General features: G+C 49.2%; 1 protein-coding gene across 1 annotated transcript in view; it reads right to left on the bottom strand.

The window, feature by feature from the left end:
- The window catches only part of TRIOBP (TRIO and F-actin binding protein), an 83704-nt gene extending 68447 nt beyond the window's left edge, over window positions 1–15257 (bottom strand). Inside the window, exons 1-4 of the mRNA XM_060188954.1 lie at window positions 15047–15257; window positions 8002–8141; window positions 6390–6579; window positions 2687–2855 (exon numbers count right to left, since the gene is read on the bottom strand). Coding sequence (XP_060044937.1) covers window positions 2687–2855; window positions 6390–6579; window positions 8002–8141; window positions 15047–15160 — 613 coding nt within the window. The 5' untranslated portion in view covers window positions 15161–15257. The remainder of the gene's footprint in view (window positions 1–2686; window positions 2856–6389; window positions 6580–8001; window positions 8142–15046) is intronic.
- Between the last annotated feature and the right edge of the window lie 7449 nt (window positions 15258–22706).

Raw genomic sequence — 22706 nt, 5'->3', positions numbered from 1 at the left:
GCCTATCTTCCGCTGTTCCAACCAGGATCACTGGTCACTTGCTCCTGAAGTCAACTGTCTTGATTCCTCAAAAACCAATTCATCACATCCCACTTTTGGCCAAAATTTCCTAACCTTTCTTTTCTCTTTCCTTCCTTCTTTCTTTTTTCAGTGCTGGGGAGTGACCCCTCACTTTTCTGGTACTGGGTTTTTCATTATTAATTTTTTTTGGTTTTGCCTCCAGGGTTATTGCTGGGGCTCAGTGCCTACACTACAAATCCACTGTTCCTGGAGGCTATTGTTCCCCCTTTTGTTGCCCTTGTTGTTTTATCATTGTTGTGGTCATTATTATTCTTATCATTGATGTCATTGTTGTTGGATAGGACAGAGAGAAATGGAGAGAGGAGGGGAAGACAGAGAGGGGGATAGAAGGATAGATACCTGCAGACCTGCTTAACCACCTGTGAAACAACTCTCCTGCAGGTGGGGACCTGGGGGCTCAAACCGGGATCCTTACACCAGTCCTTGCACTTTGCACCATGTGCGCTTAACCTGCTGTGCTACCACCCGACCCCCCTGAATTTTTCATTCCTTTACTTTTGTGGGGGTGATAAAGAGATAGGCAGAGAGAGAAAAGAGATACCACATTACAGTCTTTCATACACTGGAACTATTCTGATGCTGCCCCGTGTGGCTCTGGGACTCGTACCCAGAGTCAAGCTTTTTGTTCATCTTCTGCTTGGACTGCCAGTTGCGGAACCAAGAGGGCCCTGTCTGTCTTGTCCATTCTTTCCTTCGGCACCAGCACGGAACCTGCTGCTCTGCAGGTGGTTAGCACAAGCTCAGCCAACCAGTGAAACAGAGTGAGTGCTATGCCGAGTCAGACATGTTAGCACATACCTAAAGGAGTGAACTAGAGTGCAACGGTGAAGCAAGGTCAGAGATGAGGACTTTCCCAGCTCAACTGAAAGCCAAGTGTCTGAGTGTGCCGGGAGAGAACAGAGGAGGGAATTGGGCTGTGGAATCTCTTATATATATATATATATATATATATATATGGGGGTGAGCTATGCTGGGGATCAAGTCCAAGGCCCTACCTGTGTGAAGCCCCTCTGCATCTGGCATTGAAGGGTAGACAGAGGAGGATATCAGCCAAAGAGAGTGAAGACTGGCCAGTGAGGGGCAGGGGGACATGAAACCCAGAACATGTTATGGAATTTTTCTGCTAAAGCCAGACACTCTGAGCAAGACACTTTTGTGTCCCCATGGCTGGCACATCCAGAGAAATAGGGCACTGCTATTGCCACTGAGAGGCATCTGTTATTCCTGGCTTCCCGAGTCCTGGGTGAGCAGGAGGCCCTCTCCGTGCCCAGCCCTGACCCTGTGCTGAGCACCCCCAGGCTCTCCACCTTTACCCAGGGCTCTCAGGCCTCTGCCATTCATGAAAGGAACTGCCACCCACACAAACACCGGTGCCAGAAGCTGTTGTTCCTGGTCCGATAAGTTTATCTTCTAGTCCCTTAGCTCACAGGTTCCCTCCATGTCTCAGAGCCACGGCTCTAATTCAGGTTTGTCCATGTCTCACCTGGACAGTCACATGTGGCTAAAGAAATGAGACAGGGGGTGCCGGGCAGTGGCACACCTGGTCCAGCACACACATTACCAAGTGAAAGGACCAGAAGCAACACCATGCAGAAATGACCGGAGCCCAGCACCCTGAGCTCAAACACCGACGCTAACTGGGGTCACCAGTCAGCTTTGCCTGGCCCTGGGAGGAGCATCATGACCCCCTTTGGAAATTTTCTGCCCCCTACTCTCAGGTCTGGTTTGCACAGGGGGCTGACCCCACCTCTGGTCACCCCTTCATGACTCATACTGGGGCTCAGTGAGCATCCCACCCAGGACCTCAGCTACAACTATTGAGAAAACCGGACCCTCTTTCTGTGGGAGCTGATAAGCAGGCAGGCATAGCAACAGGCTACTATCATGGAAGGGTCTGCCTGAGAATGAAGCCAAACAGAAGAAAGCAGAGCAGAGCGCAGGTGTCTGACGCTGTATGAGCGAGCGCCTGCATCCAGCCCCACCTGAAGTCACGTCCTTTTAGACTTTTGACTTATGTGAGTTACTCTTCATGTTCAACCAGCTTCTATCACTTGCTACCAGAAGCTCCTAATCCACTAACTGTGTGATGACAGATTTAACGCATATCTCATGGCCACCCAGAAGTATGTGACACCAAGACGGTGATGGTGGTGGTGATGACGAATTGAGGGACTGGGGGGGTGGCTAAGCAGGTAGGGTGCATGTCTTACCACACCTGAGGCTTTGGGTTTGAGTACCAGAGCCTCATGGGAGCACCATGGGCAGCACCAAGGGAGCTCCATGCATGATGGAGCAGTGTCTGTCCCTCTCTCGAAAAATACAGAATGAAAATTGGGCCAGGGAAGCAGCTCAGCTGAGTAATGCATACAGGAGGCCGTGATGTCCTTTCTCAGACACACACACACACACACACACACACACACACACACACACACACACACACACACACACGAGACTTGAGCCACCAGAGTAAGTCACACTCAGGGGCCCTGGGGCCAGGGAGATGACTATCTGGGTCCCATGCCAGACACTAGGTCACACTCATCTTAGAGTTTCAGAATGACACAATTAAAGGGCACATTTTGTCTTGCTTCACAGAACTCACCCTCCTTTCTCTGGCCTGTGGTGTCTCCACCTGCAGGAGACCTGCAGGTGACAGGGACAGCCGGGGTTCTGCGGGCACTGTCAGCTCTGGGTCCCTCCTGGGCCTTCCGTGGGATCATCACGGTGAGCTCGTCACAGCTGTGGGTCTCCACCTGCCTCTTGACCCAGTCCTGCCAGAGAGGGAAGGAGAAAGTGTGCTTGGAGAAGAGAGCCCCAGGCACCTGCTCCTTGCATGGGATGGGGCAGGAGGAGGAAAGGGAGAGCACTGGAACTGGAAGGGCACCTGCTGTACCCTCAGTGCTGCCCGGCCCTGCAGGAGTCACGCACCGGTCCCATACCAGCCCTGAGGATTGGGCACAGCTGTGGCACTAAGGACTTGTCCAAAGTCACATGGCTAGGAGACGGTTAATCCAGGAGGGGACCCGAATCCAGGGCAACTGGGTTCTATATGGTAGGAGGGCCTTGGCATAGTAGCCCCCCCAGAGATACCCCAGCATCTGAAATGAAGTGGGTTCAGTTAGCCCCATCACATTCAATGTGATGCCTTTGCTTCACTGAGTTTCAGTCTTCTTACTGCAAATCTGGGCCATAAAACCTCTCCCTTGAGGCCAGTGAGACAGCTCTGTGGTTGAGGGTGTGCCTTGCCTGGTACCACACAACATCACGAATTCCAGAGTAAAGCTCTGGTTCTCCTCTTTCTCTCTCCCTCTCCCTCTCTTTCTCTCTCTCTCTCCCTCTCCCTCTCTCTCTCTCTGGTGAATAAATAAATCTTTAAAAAAACAATTGGCTGGGAGTCGGACTGTAACGCAATGGGTTAAGCGCACATGGCGGCAAGCGCAAGGACTGGCTTAAGGATCCTGGTTCGAGCCTCCAGCTCCCCACAGGCAGGGGATGGTGAAGCAGGTCTGCAGGTGTCTATCTATCTCTCCTCCTCTCTGTCTTCCCCTCCTCTCTCCACTTCTCTGTCCTATGCAACGACGACATCTGTAACAACAATAATTACTACTACAATAATAAAAATATCAAGGGCAACAAAAGGGGAAATAAATATAAAAAAATTATTTAAAAATTGGGCTGAGGAGACAACATAGTGGTTATGCAAAAAGACTTGCATGCCTGAAGCTCCAAGGTCCTACGTTCAATCCCCAGCATCACCATAAGCCACAGCTGAGCAGTGCTGTGGTAAAAGATATATATAATAATAACAGTAATAATTGGACTAGGGGCTGGGGAGAGTGCTCAGCCTGTTAAAAGACTGTTTCATGCTTCATGCCCCAGAGGTTGCAGGTTTGATCCTTATCTGAGCTGAGTAAAGCTCTGATCACTCTCCTTCTTCTCACATCATATGTATATATACATATATATACATATATATATATGTGTATATATATATATATATATATATATATATATATATATATATATGGTTGGACTTGGGAGTTTATTCAATGATAGAGCACACGCATGAGACCCTGGTACATTAAAAAAATTAAAGATATGGAGTTGGGCGGTAGCACAGTGGGTTAAGCGCACATGGCGCAAAGCACAAGGACCGGCATAAGGATCCCGGTTTGAGCCCCCGGCTCCCCACCTGCAGGGGAGTCGCTCGCTTCACAGGCGGTGAAGCAGGTCTGCAGGTGTTTATCTTTCTCTCTCCCTCTCTGTCTTCCCCTCCTCTCTCCATTTCTCTCTGCCCTATCCAACAACGACAACAATAATAACTACAACAATAAAACAACTAGGGTAACAAAAGGGAATACATAAATAAATATTTTTTAAAAATCAAAGATAACATAAAGACAACAATGAGATAGGCCCTCACTCCTGTGAGAATGTCACACATCAGAAACAATAGCAACAACAAATGCTGGAGAGGTTGTGTAGACAAAGTATTCTTCCTGCACTGCTGGTGGGAATAGCAGTCTGGAGAACCCTCACAAGGCTAGAAATGAACCTTCCTTATGACCCAATAATTCTTTTCCTAGGGATATATCCTAAGGAGTCAAGCACACCCACCCAAAAGTATCTGTGTACACCTATGTTCATAGCAGCACAATTTGTAATAGCCAAAACCTGGAAAACACTCAGGTGTCCAACAACAGATGAGTGGCTGAGCAAGTTGTGATCTATATACACAATGGAATACTACTCAGCTATGAAGCATAACAAATCCACTTTCTCCAACCCATACTGGATGGAGCTAGAAGGAATTATGTTAAGTAAGATTAAGTCAGAAAGAGAAAGATGAGTATGGGATGATCCCACTCATAAATAGAAGTTGAGAAAAAAGAACAGAAAAGGAAATGCAAAGCAGAAAGTGACTGAGTTTGGAGTATTACACCAAAGTAAAAAGAAACTCTGGAGGGAGGGGGAGGGTAGATTTTCAGCTCCACTATAGGGCGGTGAGGGTAGGAACACAGACCTTTGGTGGCAAGAATGGTGAATCCTATTAACTTACAGTCCTATAAATCACAAATCAATATGAAAAAAGTTAATCAACCTCTGCGTGGGGGCTTTGAGCCTTCCTCGTCTCCACCTACCAGTCTGGATTGTTCTATTCAAAATCCAGTTGCTTCCCTCTCACTGCCCCCTTGGGAGCCTCACACAGCCTGCCTCTCCTGACCCAACCCAGAACTTTGAGATGTGAATGCTGTAGAAAGTTGTGTGTTCTCACTTCTCCTGCCAGGCTCTCAGCCTGTGCCTCACCCTGTGAGGATGCCATGGAGCTCTGTGCCATATCTGGCTGTGGCCCCAGCAGTGAGAAACAAGACAGGGGTCAGGGAAGTTCTAGTCTTGCTGCAAACACAGCACCCAGCATCCTTGCATCTGCAACCTGACAGTTTGCAGCCTGATTCTACAAATGATCTGGGACTCCCTGTTGATTCAAACTCTTTCCAAGGCCCAGGAGGTAGTGCATTGGGTAAAGCATTGGACTCTCAAGCATGAGGTCCAGAGTTCAATCCTTGATATTGCATTTGCCAGAGGGATGCTCTGATTCTGTCTATCCTCTTTCCCAGAAAGGAAGTACAAAAAAAAAGAAAAAAGAGAAAGAAGAGAAAGAGGAAGGAAGAAGAAGACAGAGAGAGAGAGAGAGAGAAAGAAAGAAAGAAAGAAAGAAAGAAAGAAAGAAAGAAAGAAAGAAAGAAAAAAAGAAAGAAAGGAAAAGAGAGGAATTGGGTGGTAGCTCAGTGGGTTAAGTGCACGTGGTGCAAAGCGCAAGGACTGGCATAAGGATCCCGGTTCGAGCCCCCGGCTCCCCACCTGCAGGGGAGTCGCTTCACAAGCGGTGAAGCAGGTCTGCAGGTGTCTATCTTTCTCTCCCTCTGTCTTCCCCTCCTCTCTCCATTTCTCTGTCCTATCTAACAACGACAACATCAATAACAATAACAGTAATAACTATAATAATAACTACAACAATAAAAAAACAACAAGGGCAACAAAAGGGAATAAAGAAAGGAAGCAAGGAAGGAAGGAAGACTCCTTCCTCTATCTGTTTAGTCAGTCCCCAGCCTTCCCAAGCTGGCCCTACAGACCCTGCCCTAACCAGGTGTTCCATCCAGGTGACTCGAGGTGCTGACTAAATGTCCAGAAAGCCCTGCCCCATTTCCAGCTAAGAGAACTCAAGCAGTGTCTGGAGTTTTGAGCAGGCCCAGGGCTGGCATGGAGGGGTGACTAGCTCTCTCCAACATCCTGCCCCTGCTCACCACAGAGGCTGAGGTGCTGGCAGCATCAGGGGCGTCACAGTTAAGGCTGGAACTGGGGCTGCAGCTGGAGGCCTCCTGGACTCGGTCCCATGGGGTGGGAGTCAGGCCCTCCAGATAAGGCGCTGTCTCAGGGTCCTGGCTCTTGTGGACAGCTGCAGGGCGCTCTGTGGGGAGCCCGGCAGAAGGACTCCTGTGGAAAGAGACAAACCATAACATCCCCCCTTCACACACACACACACACACACACACACACACACACACACAATGGGAATCAAGATCTAACATTCCACCTAGGTACACACACCTGGGGAGGCCAGGAATTCACAGGTCAGAGCAAAGAGGGAGCCCAAAGTAGGGCCTTTCTGTTTCGATAGGGGGGTTGGTAGTGTTACCCAGTGTAACCTCCCTTTTAAGTGAGTATGATTCCCTCCCCCTTTCTGTTATGTCATCGCCAGGGCTTCAATGCACCAGGTCAACTTTTTCAGATAGAAAAAGAGAGAGACAGGGGCCGGGTGGTGATACACCTGGTTGAGTGCATATATTACAATGCACAAGGACTCGAGTTTGAGCCCCCAGTCCCTACCTGCAGGGGGGAAGTTTTGTGAGTGGTGAAGCAGTGCTGTAGGTGTCTCTCTCTCTCTCTATCTCTATCTCCTCCTATCCTCTTGATTTCTGGCTTTCTCTATCCAATAAATAAAGATGGTAAAAAGTAAAAAAAGAGAGAGAGAGAGAGAGACAGACAGACAGAGGGAAAGATGCCACAGCACCAGAACTTTTTCCAGTGTGCTGGAGGTCAGACTGGAAGACTGAAAGAAAGAAAGAAAGAAAGAAAGAAAGGAAAAGAGAGGAATTGGGTGGTAGCTGAGTGGGTTAAGTGCACGTGGTGCAAAGCGCAAGGACTGGCATAAGGATCCCGGTTCAAGCCCCCAGATTGCAGAGCTAGGCTTTTATCTAAGTCAAGTCTGTCTGAGAAGCATTCACGTTCCCAAAGCAATGCAGATTTGATCCAATCCCTCCTCTCAAAACAGGAGAAATGAGGCACAAAAGGAATGACTAATTTGCCTCAGTTCCCACAGCCCACTAAGAAGGAGCTGGGCCCCAGGTTTCTAGCTGCTCAGCCATCCCACTCCAACCCCCCACGCTCCGTATCCATGACCCCAGGGGGGGACTTCAGCCCTGGGGTGGAGGGGATCCCAGAGCCTGAAACCATGTGTCATCATGTAGGTGGGTGACAGCTACCACCTCGTGAGTGCTGAGATGGTGTTTGTGTTTGGTGCCTGAATCCTCAATGCGGAGTCTGCTCTCTACCACTGAGCTGCACCCCACCCAAGGCTGCTGAGTCTTTTAAGCCTCAGAAAGGCCTCCAGGACATGTGAGCAGGCCAGCCTACTCAGCTGGATGTCTGGCTGCACTGCCCCTAGAACAAAGCCGAGCCAGCTGGTAACATGCCCATGACCTGCCTGTGCCTGGAGACCCCAGACCCAGCACATGAGCCCCCCCCCCCACTACCGGTGGCCAACACAGAGGCTGTCATCACTAAGGGACGCAGCGAGGGCTGGGTCATGCAACCTTCCCCAGGGAGCCCCTCCCCAGAACCCAGGGCTCTACCCACCTCTGGGGTCCTGACCCAAGGCCCAGGCCTAAGTTGGACTGGCAGGCGGCACTGGAGGACCCTGGTGGGTCTGCAGAGACAGGTGGGCGGCGGGGCAGGTCGCAGTATGGCACCTCGGTGTTGAGAGGGCTGCCAGGTTCCTGGGACAGAGGTGGAGAGAGGAGGCAGTGCCTGGCCCACGTGGGGGCACCCTTCCCCGGGCCCCTCCTCCCTCCAGAAGGAGCAGAGTCTCTAGGGCTCTACTCCTGGCATCTCACACATCTCAGGAGAGCTGTTCCTCGGACTGGTAGTGCCCCTGGGAACCCAAGCCAGGGGGCTGGTGGAGGTAGAGGGAGTGTACATGCACACATACAGGTGCATATGAGCCCAGAGGCGTGTGTGTGTGTGCAGTGTGTGTGTGCCCGCCTGTATGTATGCAGAGCAAGCCTGTTGGCTGCATGTCTGTGTGTACAGGTGCATGTATGTCTGTTCGTGTGTGCACTGGCACAGGTGTGTGTGTGTGTGTGTGTGTGTGTGTGTGTGTGTGTGTGTGTGTGTGTGTGTGTGTGAATATGTGGCAGGCACCCAAAGACCCCAAAGTGCCCTCTGCAGCAAGAAGACAAGCATGGAGTGGGAGGGTGAGGAAGGAGGATTCAAGGAGCCCAGAGCTGGAGGGAGATGACTGAAGGGAAGGGGAGACGCAAAATGAGAAGGGTGAGCTGCCCTGCTAAACAAGGCCAAGGCTGGGGCTGGGGGCAGCAGGGCGCGGTGGCTGCCAGCTTCTCTCCCTCCACCTGAGAGGCCACACCTGTGAAGCCTGGTGCTGGGCTCATGCGCAGGGAACGGCTACTCGCTCCTGGGAAGGCCCCTACTTCCTCCCACCTCCTGGGTGGCGTGGCCCTCCCCAGAGGTGGGAGACAGTGGCCATAGCCCTGTCCCCTGTCTCCTCTCAGGTTACCTGGGCAGCGGGCTCTCACAGTGGCGGCTGTCAGCACCCTCGTCCCCGGGGGGCTCCGGCTCAGGCCCCCATGCTGCCACCCTCACAGGCCCAGTCCCAGCAGCGGTGGTGGCAGTGCCCAAGGCAGCGGAAACCTTAGAGGGGCTGGCTGCAGGAGTCGGGGCCCCTCATTACTGTTTCATAAGCCAGGGCCCAGCCAAGAACAATGCAGGACATGAAACCACAGAACCTGATCCCTGCAGCTCACCTGAGAGCCCTGCAGCCCAGCAGGCGGGGCCTGAGCTCCCTGGGGACACCAGTGCCCAGAGCCTGGGGGCCTTGACCACAGCCTGACCACAGCCCCGTGGGCACAAGTTCCCTGGGCTCCAAGAAGAGCACCATGAATGAGAGCCGGGCAGGTGAGGAGTGGGTCTGGGGTGTCTGCCACACCCACCAAGACAGCAGGGGCCCTGGGTACTGTTTCACCCCTGCCGGGAGCCAGATTCTTATCAGAGCACAGTCGTGGGAGGTGTCAGATCATCAGCCTGGCCTGGCACCTTGGCCACCCTGGGGACCTTGCCAGAGAGTGAGGACAGAGAGCTCCTGAGCACCAGCGAGGGGGCCCTAGCTGTACCCCCAGCATGTCACTGCACTCCTCCCTGCTTTCAGCCTGGGCCTCTGGTGTGACCCCCCCACCTGCCAGTGCAGCAGCCAGTCTCTGGCTCTGATTTCCTGTCTGGCGGGTCTGTGTGGCCCCCAGGCAGACAACAGGCCTGATCCTGGCACCTCCACTTCCTGGCTAGGTGACCTCGGCCCAGTGGTTTCCCCTCTCTGAGACTGGTTTTCTGAGCAACAAGACTGGGCTGGTAACAGGACCTGTCTACTAGAGGTGTTAAAATAATTAAGGGCGGGAGTCGAGTGGTAGCGCAGCGGGTTAAACGCACATGGCGCAAAGCACACCCATTGACGTTAGGATCCTGGTTCAAGCCCCCAGCTCCCCACCTGCAGGGGAGTCGCTTCACAAATGGTGAAGCAGGTCTGCAGGATGTCTATCTTTCTCTCCCCCCTCTGTCTTCCCTTCCTCTCTCCATTTCTCTCTGTCCTATCCAACAATGACAGCATCAATAACAACAATAATAACTACAACAATAAGAAAAAACAACAGGGGCAACAAAAGGGAAAATTAAATAAATAAATATTTAAAAATAATAATAATTAAGGGCAAGGAGTTAGCATGGTGGCTATGCAAAAAGGCTTTCATGCCTGAAGTAGTGCTCTGGTAAAAATAAATAAATAAATAAGAATTATGCCTGATCTGTATATCTTAACTATAACAAATGAAAAAAATAAACAGAATTTATAAATTGATGGAGTAATGTTAAAGCTACATAAGAACAGAGAGACATGAGCGGCTGGGGAGATACACAGTAGCAAGGTAGGAGACTTGCACACCTGAGACCTCAGAGGCCCCAGGTTCAGTCCCAGCACCACCATGTCAGAGCTGAGCAGTACTCTGGTCTTTCCTGCACACTCATAAAGATAAACATATGCATCTTTTTTGTTTTTAAGAAAAGAAACACAGTGAAAAGAGGTATGTTTGGCATGCATGAGACTCTCAGCCCTTCCTCCCCACAGAGCCTGGCCAGGACCCAGCCCAAGTAGTGTGATTTCTAAGGATAACCCCACCCCAGCCCAGCTGGTGGGTTCTTGACTGAGAATAGAGCAAGGGGCACAGAGACGTTACCTGGAGCCTAAGAGAGTTTCCCAAAGCATTCTACCTGACAACTTGGTCATACTTAGGGTGGGGGTCAGTTTTGTCCTAGAACCCAGGACCATTTCTGCCTGTTCCCAGGAAGATGAAGACAGTCCCAGGTGAGACCTTTCTCAGGCCTGTAGGGGTGAGTTTGCATCCATATGTGATTAGGGACCCAGCAGGGAACCACACAGCCCCCTGGGCTGGGGGCGCCTGTCAGCATGGATTACATAACGCTGCGTGCGTTCGACACTGCTCATGCCTGAACAAGACTTCCCAGAGTGCTAGGACCTGATGGCCGCCAGCCTGTCTCCCATCCAGGTCTGGCTCCTGCACCGGGCAGATCCAGCAGCCACCTGTCGTCTCCAGAGTCTCCCGACACACTCTCATTCACACCCTCACCGGCTCCAGGCACAGCTGTGTTCTGCCTCTCCATGTCCTGTTACCGTAGCTCAAACAGTCTTGAAACTTGTCCACTTGTCCCCATCTCAACACCTCCAGACAGAACGGCGACCCTGACTCACTCTCCCTCCCTGTATGCCACTGTCTGCCTGCCCAGAGTGAAGAGGAGGACATTCTGGGCACTCCTTTGTTGTAAAATCTTCGGTAAGGTGGCTAGACGGTGGCGCAGCCAGTCTAGCACAAATGTTACCATGTGCAAGGACCTGGGTTTCAACCCAGGGTCCCCACCTACAAGGGGAAGCTTTACAAGCAGTGAAGCAGTGCTGTAGGCCTCTCTCTCTCATTCTCTCTCTCTCTCTGTTCAATAAAAATAATATATGGAGGGTCGGGTGGTAGCGCAGCAGGTTAAGCGCACATGGCGCAAAGCGTAAGGACCAGTGGAAGGATCCCGGTTTGAGCCCCCAGCTCCCCACCTGCAGGGGGGGGGGCACTTCACAAGTGGTGAAGCAGGTCTGCAGGTGTCTATCTTTCTCTCCCCCTCTCTGTCTTCCCCTCCTCTCTCCATTTCTCTCTGTCCTATCCAACAATGATGACATCAATAACAACAACAATAATAATAACCACCACAACAAGGGCAACAAAAGGGAAAAAAATGGCCTCCAGGAGCAGTGGATTCATGGTGCAGGCACCGAGCCCCAGCAATAACCCTGGGGGGGCAAAAATAATAGAGATGCAAGAGAAAGAAGCCAGAGCAGGGGCCCCAGTTGGTGCAGTGCCTGGGTCAATCTTGGGACTTCACCTTTGAAAGGTCAAAGTTCTTTTTAATTCCATTCATTCACTCATTCATAGAACAGAGAGAAACTGAGAAAGGGGAGAGAGACAGATAGCTGCAGCACTGCTTCACCACTAATGAAGCTTCCCCCTGCCGGTGGGGACCAAGGGCTTGAGTGGCAAGTGACCCACATTCACACAGCACATAAAAGGCAGAGCTCCGGAGTCGGCGGTAGCGCAGCAGGTTAAGCACATGGGGTGCAAAGCGCAAGGACCGGCGTAAGGGTCCTGGTTCCAGCCTCTGGCTCCCCACCTGCAGGGGAGTCGCTTCACAGGCAGTTGAAGCAGGTCTGCAGGTGTCTATCTTTCTCTCCCCCTCTGTCTTCCCCTCCTCTCTCCATTTCTCTCTGTCCTATCTAACGATGACATAAACAACAATAATAACTACAATAGAAAACAACAAGGGCAACAATAAGGGAAAAATAAACAAACAAACAAATAAATAAAGGCAGTCCTCAGCCTGAGACTCTGGCCTGCCTGGTTCCAAAGCTAAACACTGATTCTCCTCTCCTCGCTGGCTACCTCTTAGAGCCTGCAGTCCAACATGGAGAGACCACGGTGAGAAAATGTGTCCCTTCAGTATCTTCAAGAAGAAAGTAGCCTGTGGGTGTTGGCGTATCTTTAATGACCCCCCTAATGTTTGATGATCACACACACACACACACACACACACACACACACACATACTTGTTTGTTTTTATTTTTTTATTATTATTTTTTTTACTAGAGCACTGCTCTGCTCTGGCTTATAGAGGTACTAGGAATTAAACCTGGTACCTCAGAGCCTCAGACATGAAAGTCTTTTTTTTTTTTTTTTTTTTTTTTTTTTACCCTCTTCTGCTAGGGACCCATCATGTCACCTGTGGTGACTCAACTATGGTAAAATACACAAGGGATGAAGGGGTTACTTATATTTTTCCATACTTTTAAGTATTTTATTTTATTTTAATTTTTGAGACAGATTTAGAGAGAAAGACACAGAGAGAAATAACAGAGCACTGCAAAGCTCTGGCTTTTGGTGGTGCAGGGGATTGAACCTGGACTTCAGAGCCTCAGGCCTGAGAGTCTCCTGGCATAGCTATTATGCTCTCTACCCCTGCCCCTTTCTATTTTCACAGGAACAGATGTCAGAGTTTTCTGTTGCCTCTTCATAGTCGTTTATTTTAATCCAAAATGTGATTATTTATATGCTTTATTATTCATTTTTCCACATATTTACTTATTTTTAAATACTTATTTTTTCCAAAGCACTGCTCAGCTCTAGCTTATGTTTGTGCTAGGGGGATTCAGACATGAAAGTCTTAACCAGCTGTTCTATCACCCGACTCCCCAGGCATGAAAATCTTTTTGCAGAACCATCATGCTGTTTCCCTGGCCTTGTTAACAAAGAAGCAAAACTCAGGCTGAGCCTTTCAGACAATCTCTAGCTAGAATTTAATAATTTAGGGAGTCAGGCGGCAGTGCAGCGGATTAAGCGCAGGTGGCACAAAGCTCATGGACCGGCATAAGGATCCCGGTTCAAGCCCTTGGCTCCCCACCTGCAGGGGAGTCGCTTCGCAAGTGGTGAAGCAGGTCTGCAGGTGTCTGTCTTTCTCTACCCCTCTCTGTCTTCCCCTCCTCTCTCCATTTCTCTCTGTCCTATCCAACAACAACGACATCAATAACAACAACAATAAATAAAACAACAAGGGCAACAAAAGGGAATAAATATTTTTTTTAATTAAAAAAAAATAATAATTTAATGACAGTACCATTTTTTCTTTCTTTTTAATCTTTAATTTATTTGATGAAGAGAGTGGTTGTACAGGCATGATTTCACCACTCCCAGGCAAACTTTTCATTCAGAGAGAGACACAGTGTGTGTGAGGGGAGGGGGACCACAGCACTGGAGCTTCCTCTGGTACCATGGCGCCTCCTGTGTGACACTGGGGCTCAAACCTGGGCTGCATGTGTGACGAGGCATGTGCTCTACCCAGTGGGATATCTATCTGGCCCTCCTTTTTACTTTTTATCTGAAGGATATGACCTGATAGTTTCTGTTTGTGAGGATGATATAAAGTCTTGTTTTAGTACAAGAAGGGATGTTGATTTTTTATTTTTATTTTTTTTTGTTTTATTTAGTATTAGACAGAAACAGAGAGAAACTTAAAGGGAAAGGGGAGATAGGAAAGAAGACAGACAGAGACACCTGCAGCTCTGCTTCACCACTCGCAAAGCTTTCCCCCTGCAGGTTGGGGCCTGGGGTTTGAACCTGGGTCCTTGTGCACTGTAATGCGAGCACCAGGGATGTTGATTTAATGAACAATAATAGATTACATCAGCCTATGAAAAAAAAAAAAGCAAGCATGAGGTCCCAAGTTCTTTTTTTAAAAAAATATATATATATTTTAAGATTTTATTTATTGATTGATGAGAAAGATAGGAGAGAGAAAGAACCAGATATCTCTCTGGTACATATGCTACCGGGGATTGAACTAAAGACCTCATGCTTGAGTCTAATGGTTTATCTACTGTGCCACCTCCCAGACCACAGAGGTCCCAAGCTGTTGGCATTCTTCGTGTTGGTTTGGTCCCCTTCCCCCACCTCTGAGAGATTTGGTTTGGCCCCTGCTAGTTTCGCCCCCCCCCCTTTCTCCCCGCCCCCTATGCTAAGGACGTCCAGAGTCCCAGCAGCAGCCGCTGGAGGAGAATGATAGGGAAGCACATGGTGTGGTGATTTGCCGGCTCATGAATAAAGATTAAACTGCAGCTTCTCAGCCCAGCCGTGTGTCTCTGGTCGTCTCTGTCTGCCGCAGCGAAGCTAGCTCGGCCTGCTGGAGCCCCGAACTTTAACAACACCAAGCTCTACCCCAGCATTGTTTGTGCCAGAGTGACGCTCTGGTTCTCACTCTTCTCCCTCTCTAATTTATAAGTATCTAAATCATTTTTTTGTTAATATTGTAAAAGCAGAAGAGAAGGACTAGCCCTTGGGAAACATTTACATGACCCAATCACCTCTCCATGGAAAACGTGGGGGCGGGGGCGTGTGCCCAGAAGGGAGATCCATGTGTGGTTTCAACTGCAAGCTAGTGGTCCAGTCAGGCCTTAGTCCACATGGACCCCTCCATCGCAAACGCCCTGCCCACTTACAGAAAACAGCCTACCTGGTACCCTGCCCTGTGGGTCTCCTCAGGGTAACAGCAGTGTTGATGGCAGCTCCGGGTGAGCACACTGGCCTCAAAGTGTTCACAGGGGGCGCTCCCAGCATCCCCCTCCATGATGGCTGAGTCAGGCGTGAGCAGCTCCTGTGATCCGACTGTGGAGCTTGGTGGGGGCAGAGCAAGGGCCAGGTGACTGGTGTGTGTGGCTTACCCCAGGCCCAGCTTGCCCCTGAAAGACAAGGACCAAGGAAATAAGGTTATTCACTCCTGCTTCCATCTGCTAGTGTATTTATTCACTCAACAGACACTCCTTAAGCACCTAGCAAGTACCAGGCTCTCTGCCAAGCACTTGACACATGACTTGTAGTTATTCCCACAGCATTGTATAAAATGTGTTCTGATTGTAGTTATTCCCACAGCATTGTATAAAATGTGTTCTGATTGTAGTTATTCCCACAGCATTGTATAAAATGTGTTCTGATTGTAGTTATTCCCACAGCATTGTATAAAATGTGTTCTGAGGACCCTCCATCAGTCTCAGCTGGGATGCTCAGAAAATGCTGATGTGCCCAGTCAGAATCTCTAGGGTTGATGTCTGGGGAATGCATTTCAAATAAGTGCCTAAGGTGACTCCAGTAACCCCAAAGTTGAAGTGCCTTGTTATCCAAGGTGGAGTGCTTTGTTATCAAAGTTGGAGTGTATTGTCAATAAAATTCATGTCCATTTCAGATGGTGAGGCTCACAGAAGTTCCATAATTTGTTCAATCTACTGACGACTGAATCCAGGTCCATGTGACCCCCTGTCCCTTTGGAGCTGGAAGGGAAGGGTACAAGGTCACACTGCCTACTCACACTGATCCCTTGGGCAACACTGGGAGTGAGGCAAAGGCCAACCAGGTATTTCCAGTTGAAGACAAAGATGAGAACAGGGCAGAGGGTAGATAGCATAATGGTTATGCAAACAGACTCTCCTGCCTGAGGCTCCAAAGTTCCAGGTTCAAGCCCCTGCACCACCATAAGCCAGAGCTGAACAGTGCTCTACTAATAAAAAATAAAAATAAAAAAAGATGAGAACAAAAGTCTAGAGCTGAAGGTCAACAAAGCAAGCTTGTGGAGGGGAGGGGAGGGAAGGGTAATGGGAGGGGGGCTGGATGCTTGGCCCTCAGGCCAAATCATTTGGTCTGGCCCTGTCAAGACAATTGCAGCTAAAACTCAAAATTCAATAAATCTACAATAGGGTTTTTTCATTGCAGAATTAAGTACTAATTTTTTTTACTTTCTTTTTTCCCCTTTATTGAGGGATTAATGTTTTACATTTGACAGTGAATATAATAGTCTATACATGAATTACATTTCTCAGTTTTCCACGTAACAATACAACCCCCATTAGGTCCTCTGTCTTCCTTTTCCAGTACCTGTACTCTCCCCCCCCCCCACCCCAGAGTCTTTTACTTTGGTGCAATACACCTTTTTCCTTTTTGTTTCCCTCCAGGGTTATTGCTGGGGCTCTGTGCATGCCTATACTTTGAATCCGCTGCTCCTGGAGGCTATCCCCCCCCCCCTTTGTTGCCCTTGTTTTTATCATTGTTGTGGTTATTATCACTGTTGTTAATGATGTCGTTGTTGTTGGGTTGTTGTTGGGTAAGACAGAGAGAAATCAAGAAAGGAGTGAAAGACGGGGGTGGGGGTGGGGGGTGGGGTAGACACCTGCAGACCCGCTTTACCACTTGTGAAGCAAGCCCCCTGCAGGTGGGGAGCCGGGAGCTGGAACTGGGATCCTTATGCCCAGTCCTTGTTCTTGGCACCATGTGCGCTTAACCTGCTGTGCTACCGTCCAACCCTCAAGTACTAATTTTTAAGTTGGTGATTTTATTTTATTTTTTAATATTTAAATTATATTATATTTATTTATTTATTTATTGGATAGACATAGCTAGAAATAGAGAGGGAAGAGGGAAATAGAGAGGGGGGAGAGGGGCCGGGCGGTGGCACACCTGGTTAAGTGCTCATATTACAGTGTGAAAGAACCAGGGTTCAAGCCCCTGGTCCCCACCTGGAGGGGCAAAGCTTCATAAGTGGTGAAGCAGGGATGCAGGTGTCTCTCTGTCTCTCTCTCTATATATTTCCCCTCCCCTCTCAATTTCTCTCTGTCTCTATCCACTAATAAGTAAATCAGGGGGCTCCGGGCAGTGGCACAGCGTGTTAAATGCACATGGTGCAAAGTGCAAGGACCAGCAGAAGGATCCCAGTTCGAGCCCCTGGCTCCCCACCTGCAGGGGGGTCACTTCACAGGCGGTGAAGCAGGTCTGCAGGTGTCTGTCTTTCTCTCCCCCTCTCTGTCTTCCCCTGCTCTCTTCATTTCTTTCTGTCCCATCCAACAACGATGACATCAATAACAACAATAATAACTACAACAATAAGGGCAACAAAAGGGAATAAATAAATAAATACTTAAAAATAAATTTAAAAAATAAGCAAATCAGGGATGGGGAAACAGCATAATGGTTATGCAAAAGACTTTTATGCCTGAGGCTCCAAGGTCCCGGGTTAAATCTCAAGACGACCATAAGCCAGAGTTGAGCAGTGCTCTAGGCTCTCTTTCTACACATCTTTCTCTCTGTATCACGCTCATTAAAATAATAAAACACGGGAGTCGGGCTGTAGCGCAGCGGGTTAAGCGCAGGTGGCGCAAAGCACAAGGACCGGCATAAGGATCCCGGTTCGAACCCCGGCTCCCCACCTGCAGGGGAGTCGCTTCACAGGCGGTGAAGCAGGTCTGCAGGTGTCTATCTTTCTCTCCTCCTCTCTGTCTTCCCCTCCTCTCTCCATTTCTCTCTGTCCTATCCAACAACGATGACAACAACAATAATAACTACAACAATAAAACAACAAGGGCAACAAAAGGGAATAAATAAATAAAATAAATATTTTTTAAAAAATTAAAAAATAATAAGATAAAATAAAATAATAAAATACATGAACTGTTTAAGAATAAATAAATATTATATATATGTGTGTGCGCGCATATATGAAGGAAAGAGACATAGAGACACCAGCAGCCCTGCTTCACCACTCACAAAGCTTTCCCCCTGCAGGTGGCGACCAGGGGCTTGACCCCAGGTCTTTGCATACTGTAACATGTGCACTCAACCAGGTGTGCCAACACCCAAACCTAGTAATTTTATGTTATATGGCCCATGACTAATGTTATAAATATCAAAATGGTCCTTAACAGAAAAAAAAAAAGTTCCCTACCCCTGGTTTAGCCAAAGAGAAAGCCTAATGTGTTGATTTGAACCTGGCAAATACCTCCCTCTGGGCCCCCCAAAGGGGCTACCACACAGAGGCCTGGTAAAGAAAATGACCGTGTGTGTGTGTGTGTGTGTGTGTGTGTGTGTGTGTGTGCGCGCGTCCTGTTCCTAAACAGTCATGCATTTTACATTACCCCCAGCTCACTGCCTATATAGGTCCTCACCTGACAAATTTCCTCCAAAGCGCCCCAGGAGATCTAGTCTTTGTGGCCAATCTTGGCTGAGAGTTGAGCAACTTCACATCCTCCCCTGGGGCAGCCAGGGTACAGGATCTGTGGAGGAGGCATGGCACAGTGGGGAGGGAACACCCACAGGGGTCTTGGTGGCTCCAGGGTCTCAGATCCTCCCTGAGCTGTCATCTCTCCGTGTTGCTTCCTGCTTCCAGTGGTGGAGCACATCCATTCTGCCCAGCCTAGACCCACAGTTCCTTCTGGGTCCCCATACAAAAAGAAGCATAGCCAAGGATGGAGGATACCCCTCATTTCCCCTAGGGCGAGATGGGGACTCTATTCCACATCCCTCTCTCACTGCACCCACTTCCTCTCCCCACCCCAAGGAGGGCAGAACCCTCCTCCAAAAGCACATTAGCCACGGATATAATAATGGGCATAATGGATATAATAATGGGATACGCATGCCCCGCCCGCAGAATGGACCCCTGGACCTCTCTCCAACAGTCCAGTTAGCTTGTCCCTCGCCGGCTAGACTTTTTCACCTGCCTCCTTCCAGCATGCCCCGCCCGCAGAATGGACCCCTGGACCTCTCTCCAACAGTCCAGTTAGCTTGTCCCTCGCCGACTAGACTTTTTCCCCTGCCTCCTTCCAGCCCTACCCATCTCCCAGTTCAGTACTAACCTGGGTTCGGGTTTCCAAGCTCTGGGGATGCGGGGTGGGGGGGGCCCGGGTCACACGCTCTTTATTTTAACAATGAATCAGAACGTTGCCCGGGAGGCTAACGAAGACCACGCCCCCGCCGCTCTCGCATAGGCTGGCTGTGTGCGCCTCATTTACATGAAAGCTGTAGGATTGGACGGCGGAGATGAGGGGCGCGGCGGGCGGAGGCGGAGGGTGCCCAGACGCCTGCGAGCGCAGGACTAGATGCACGTTCCGCCTGAGTTGCTCGCATCCCTGCGCTGTGCCCACAGAGGAGAAGGATGGCACAGGCGGGCATGGCTCCTCCTGATCACTTTCCCGTTGGTTTATTCTCTCCTAGGCGGACTTTGGGCTAGAGACTTAACTAAAAAGGCGAGAGATATCATCTCCATTCCTTGATTTTCTTTCTAAGAATTGTTTGCTTGTTTGTTTACTTAATGAGAGACACACAGAGAGAATTAGACCAGATCATCACTCCGCCATATGTGGTGCCAGGGATCAAACCCTAGGCCTCTTGTATTTAAATGCTGTACTCCAGCCTTTAGGGTTTATTCTATTGGAATCCAGTGCCGGGTTCACATACTGGAGGGCTGTCTCAAACACTGGGCAGTGTGAGTGGAGCCCCCTTAAAAGGGGAGGTCTGAATCTCAGCTTTCATGTTCTTGGCCTTATTAAACCAGTCTGAGAGTACTAACGTGTGTATGTAGAGTGTGGTTATGGTTGGTTCCCCTAGCAAGAACCAGGTTATCCCTAGTGCTCAGTTGCCTGTCCCAGTTACCTTTTTTTTTTCTTTCTTTCTTTCTTTTTTTCTTTCTTTCTTTCTTATTTCTTTCTTTCTTTTCTCTTTTTCTTTTTTTTACCAGAACACTGCTCAGCTCTGGTTTATGGTAGTGTGGGGAATTGAACCTGGGACTGCAGAGCCGCAGGTATGAGAGTCTCTTTGCATAACCATTATGCTATCTTCCCCCTAACTTTTTTCTTTCTTTTTATTTAATTGTACAGAGAGAAATTGAGGAAGGGGAGGAAGAGAGGAAGAGAGACAGATACCTGCAGCATTGCCTCACTGCACAAGAAAGGGACTCCCCACCTGCAGGGGAGTCACTTCACAAGCGGTGAAGCAGGTCTGCAGGTGTCTTTCTCTCTCCCTGTCTTCCCTTCCTCTCTCCATTTCTCTCTGTCCTATCCAACAACGATGACATCAATTACTACAACAATAAAAACTACAATAATAAAGGGAGTCGGGCGGTGGCGCAGTGGGTTAAGCGCACGTGGCGCAAAGCGCAGGGACCGGCGTAAGGATCCTGGTTCGAGCCCCCGGCTCCCCACCTGCATAGGAGTCGCTTCACGGGTGGTGAAGCAGGTCTGCAGGTGTCTATCTTTCTCTGCCCTCTCTCTGTGTCTTCCCCTCCTCTCTCCATTTCTCTCTGTCCTATCCAACAACAAAGCAACGTCAACAATGGCAATAATAACCGCAACAAGGCTGCAACAACTAGGGCAACAAAAAGGGGAAAAAAATGGCCTCCAGGAGCGGTGGATTCATGGTGCAGGCACCGAGCCCAGCAATAACCCTGGATGAAAAAAAAAAAAAAAGAAAAAAGAAACTACAATAATAAACATGCTCAGTGTTTTAAAGAGGAAGAATGGGGAGTCGGGCAGTAGCACAGCAGGTCAAGTGCAGGTGGTGCAAAGCACAAGGACTGACGTAAGGATCCTGGTTCGAGCTCCCAACTCCCCACCTGCAGGGGAGTCACTTCACAGGCGGTGAAGCAGGTCTGCAGGTGTCTGTCTTTCTCTCCCCCTCTCTGTCTTCCCCTCCTCTCTCCATTTTTCTCTGTTCCATCCAACAACAATGACACCACCAATAACAACAACAATAAAACAAGGGCAACAAAAAAGAGAATAAATATAATTTTTTAAAAAAGAGGAAGCATGCAGCCTGGGAGGTGGTGCAGTGGATAAAGCCTCTGGTGTTCTTTCTCTTTCTTTCTCATTCACAAAAGAAATACATCTTCAAGGTTAAGCGCATGTGGCACAAAGTGCAAGGACCGGCATAAGGATGCTGATTCGAGCCCCCAGCTTCCCACCTGCAGGGCAGTCGCTTCACAAGCGGTGAAGCAGGTCTGCAGGTGTCTTATCTTTCTCTTCTCCTCTCTGTCTTCCCCTCCTCTCTCCATTTCTCTCTGTCCTATGCAACAACGACAGCAATAACAAACAATAATAACTACAACAATAAAAGCAAAAAGGGCAACAAAAGGGAATAAATATTTTTAAAAATCTTTTTTAAAAAAGAAATACATCTTCAAAATAAAATAAGGAAACATGAAGCGTTACTGAAGATGGAGAAAAGATTACTTGTGTCCATATTGGAAAGAGGGGTCAGGGAAGACTTCTCTGAGGAGGTGGCCAGAAGCTGAGGTGAGCAGGAAAGCCTTGAATAGCCTACACACATTTGGGGGTGCAATGGCATCTGGTGATGTTGAAATAGGGTATATTCAAATTAATAGCAACTATAGCAGGCTCCCTCAGGCCACCCATAAATTTTAAACCCAACCCCCCTCTTGCCCCTGGAGTTGTAAAAGCCCTGGCAGACTTCAAGCCAACTTCTGGTGTTTATAAAAGTCCTGAGAGCCTTTAACCTTCATGACCTCTGCCCATCTTTTATTCCTTGTATGCATAATTGTGAGTCTTTTTTTTTTTTTTCCTCCAGGGTTATTGCTGGGCTCGGTGCCTGCACCACCAATCCATCGCTCCTGGAGGCCATTTTTTCCCCATTTTGTTGCCCTTGTTGTTGTAGCCTCGTTGTGGTTATTATTATTACCATTGTTGATGCTGTTCGTTGTTGGATAGGACAGAGAGAAATGGAGAGAGGAGGGGAAGACAGAGAGGGGGAGAGAAAGACACCTGCAGACCTGCTTCACTACCTGTGAAGCGACTCCCCGGCAGGTGGGGAGCCGGGGTTCGAACCGGGATCCTTCTGCCAGTCCTTGTGCTTTGTGCCACATGCACTTAACCCACTGTGTCACCGCCCAACCCCCAAGTCTTTTTTAAAATTTTTTTGTCAACTTTTCTTTATCAAAGGGAAATCGTACAGCACATCAGGGCCCAGAGACTTTTTGACATTAGCCGATTCTGGGTCTGGTGCAACAGAAATAAAAACTCTTGTTTTCCAGTAGCCCCTAGGTGTTGTGACACTGTTCACCCATTCCCAGTTTTATAAGGTGAGGTCAGAAAAAAAAAAAAAAAAGGGCCTTTTCTAACTATCAATCTGCTCATAATGAACAGGCAATGAGAAGTTGGGTGTCATTCAGCCCTCAGGCAAAAGAAGGTCAACAGCTCAAACCTGGAGGCTTCAAGTGTTCTGGGGTTGAGGGATATTGGGGAGGGTGGAAGTTGGCACAGGAACCGTCTGCAGCTCCTCACCCAGGCAGACAGCTCCTCTTACCGCCCCCCTCCCTGTCAGGACTTGGGACACCCAAAGGA

The sequence above is a fragment of the Erinaceus europaeus genome, chromosome 4 (genome assembly GCF_950295315.1).
Source record: "Erinaceus europaeus chromosome 4, mEriEur2.1, whole genome shotgun sequence".
In the NCBI taxonomy this organism is placed as follows: Eukaryota; Metazoa; Chordata; class Mammalia; order Eulipotyphla; family Erinaceidae; genus Erinaceus; species Erinaceus europaeus.
Note: the sequence above shows the minus strand (reverse complement) of the source record. Positions and strands in the feature narration are given on the sequence as shown.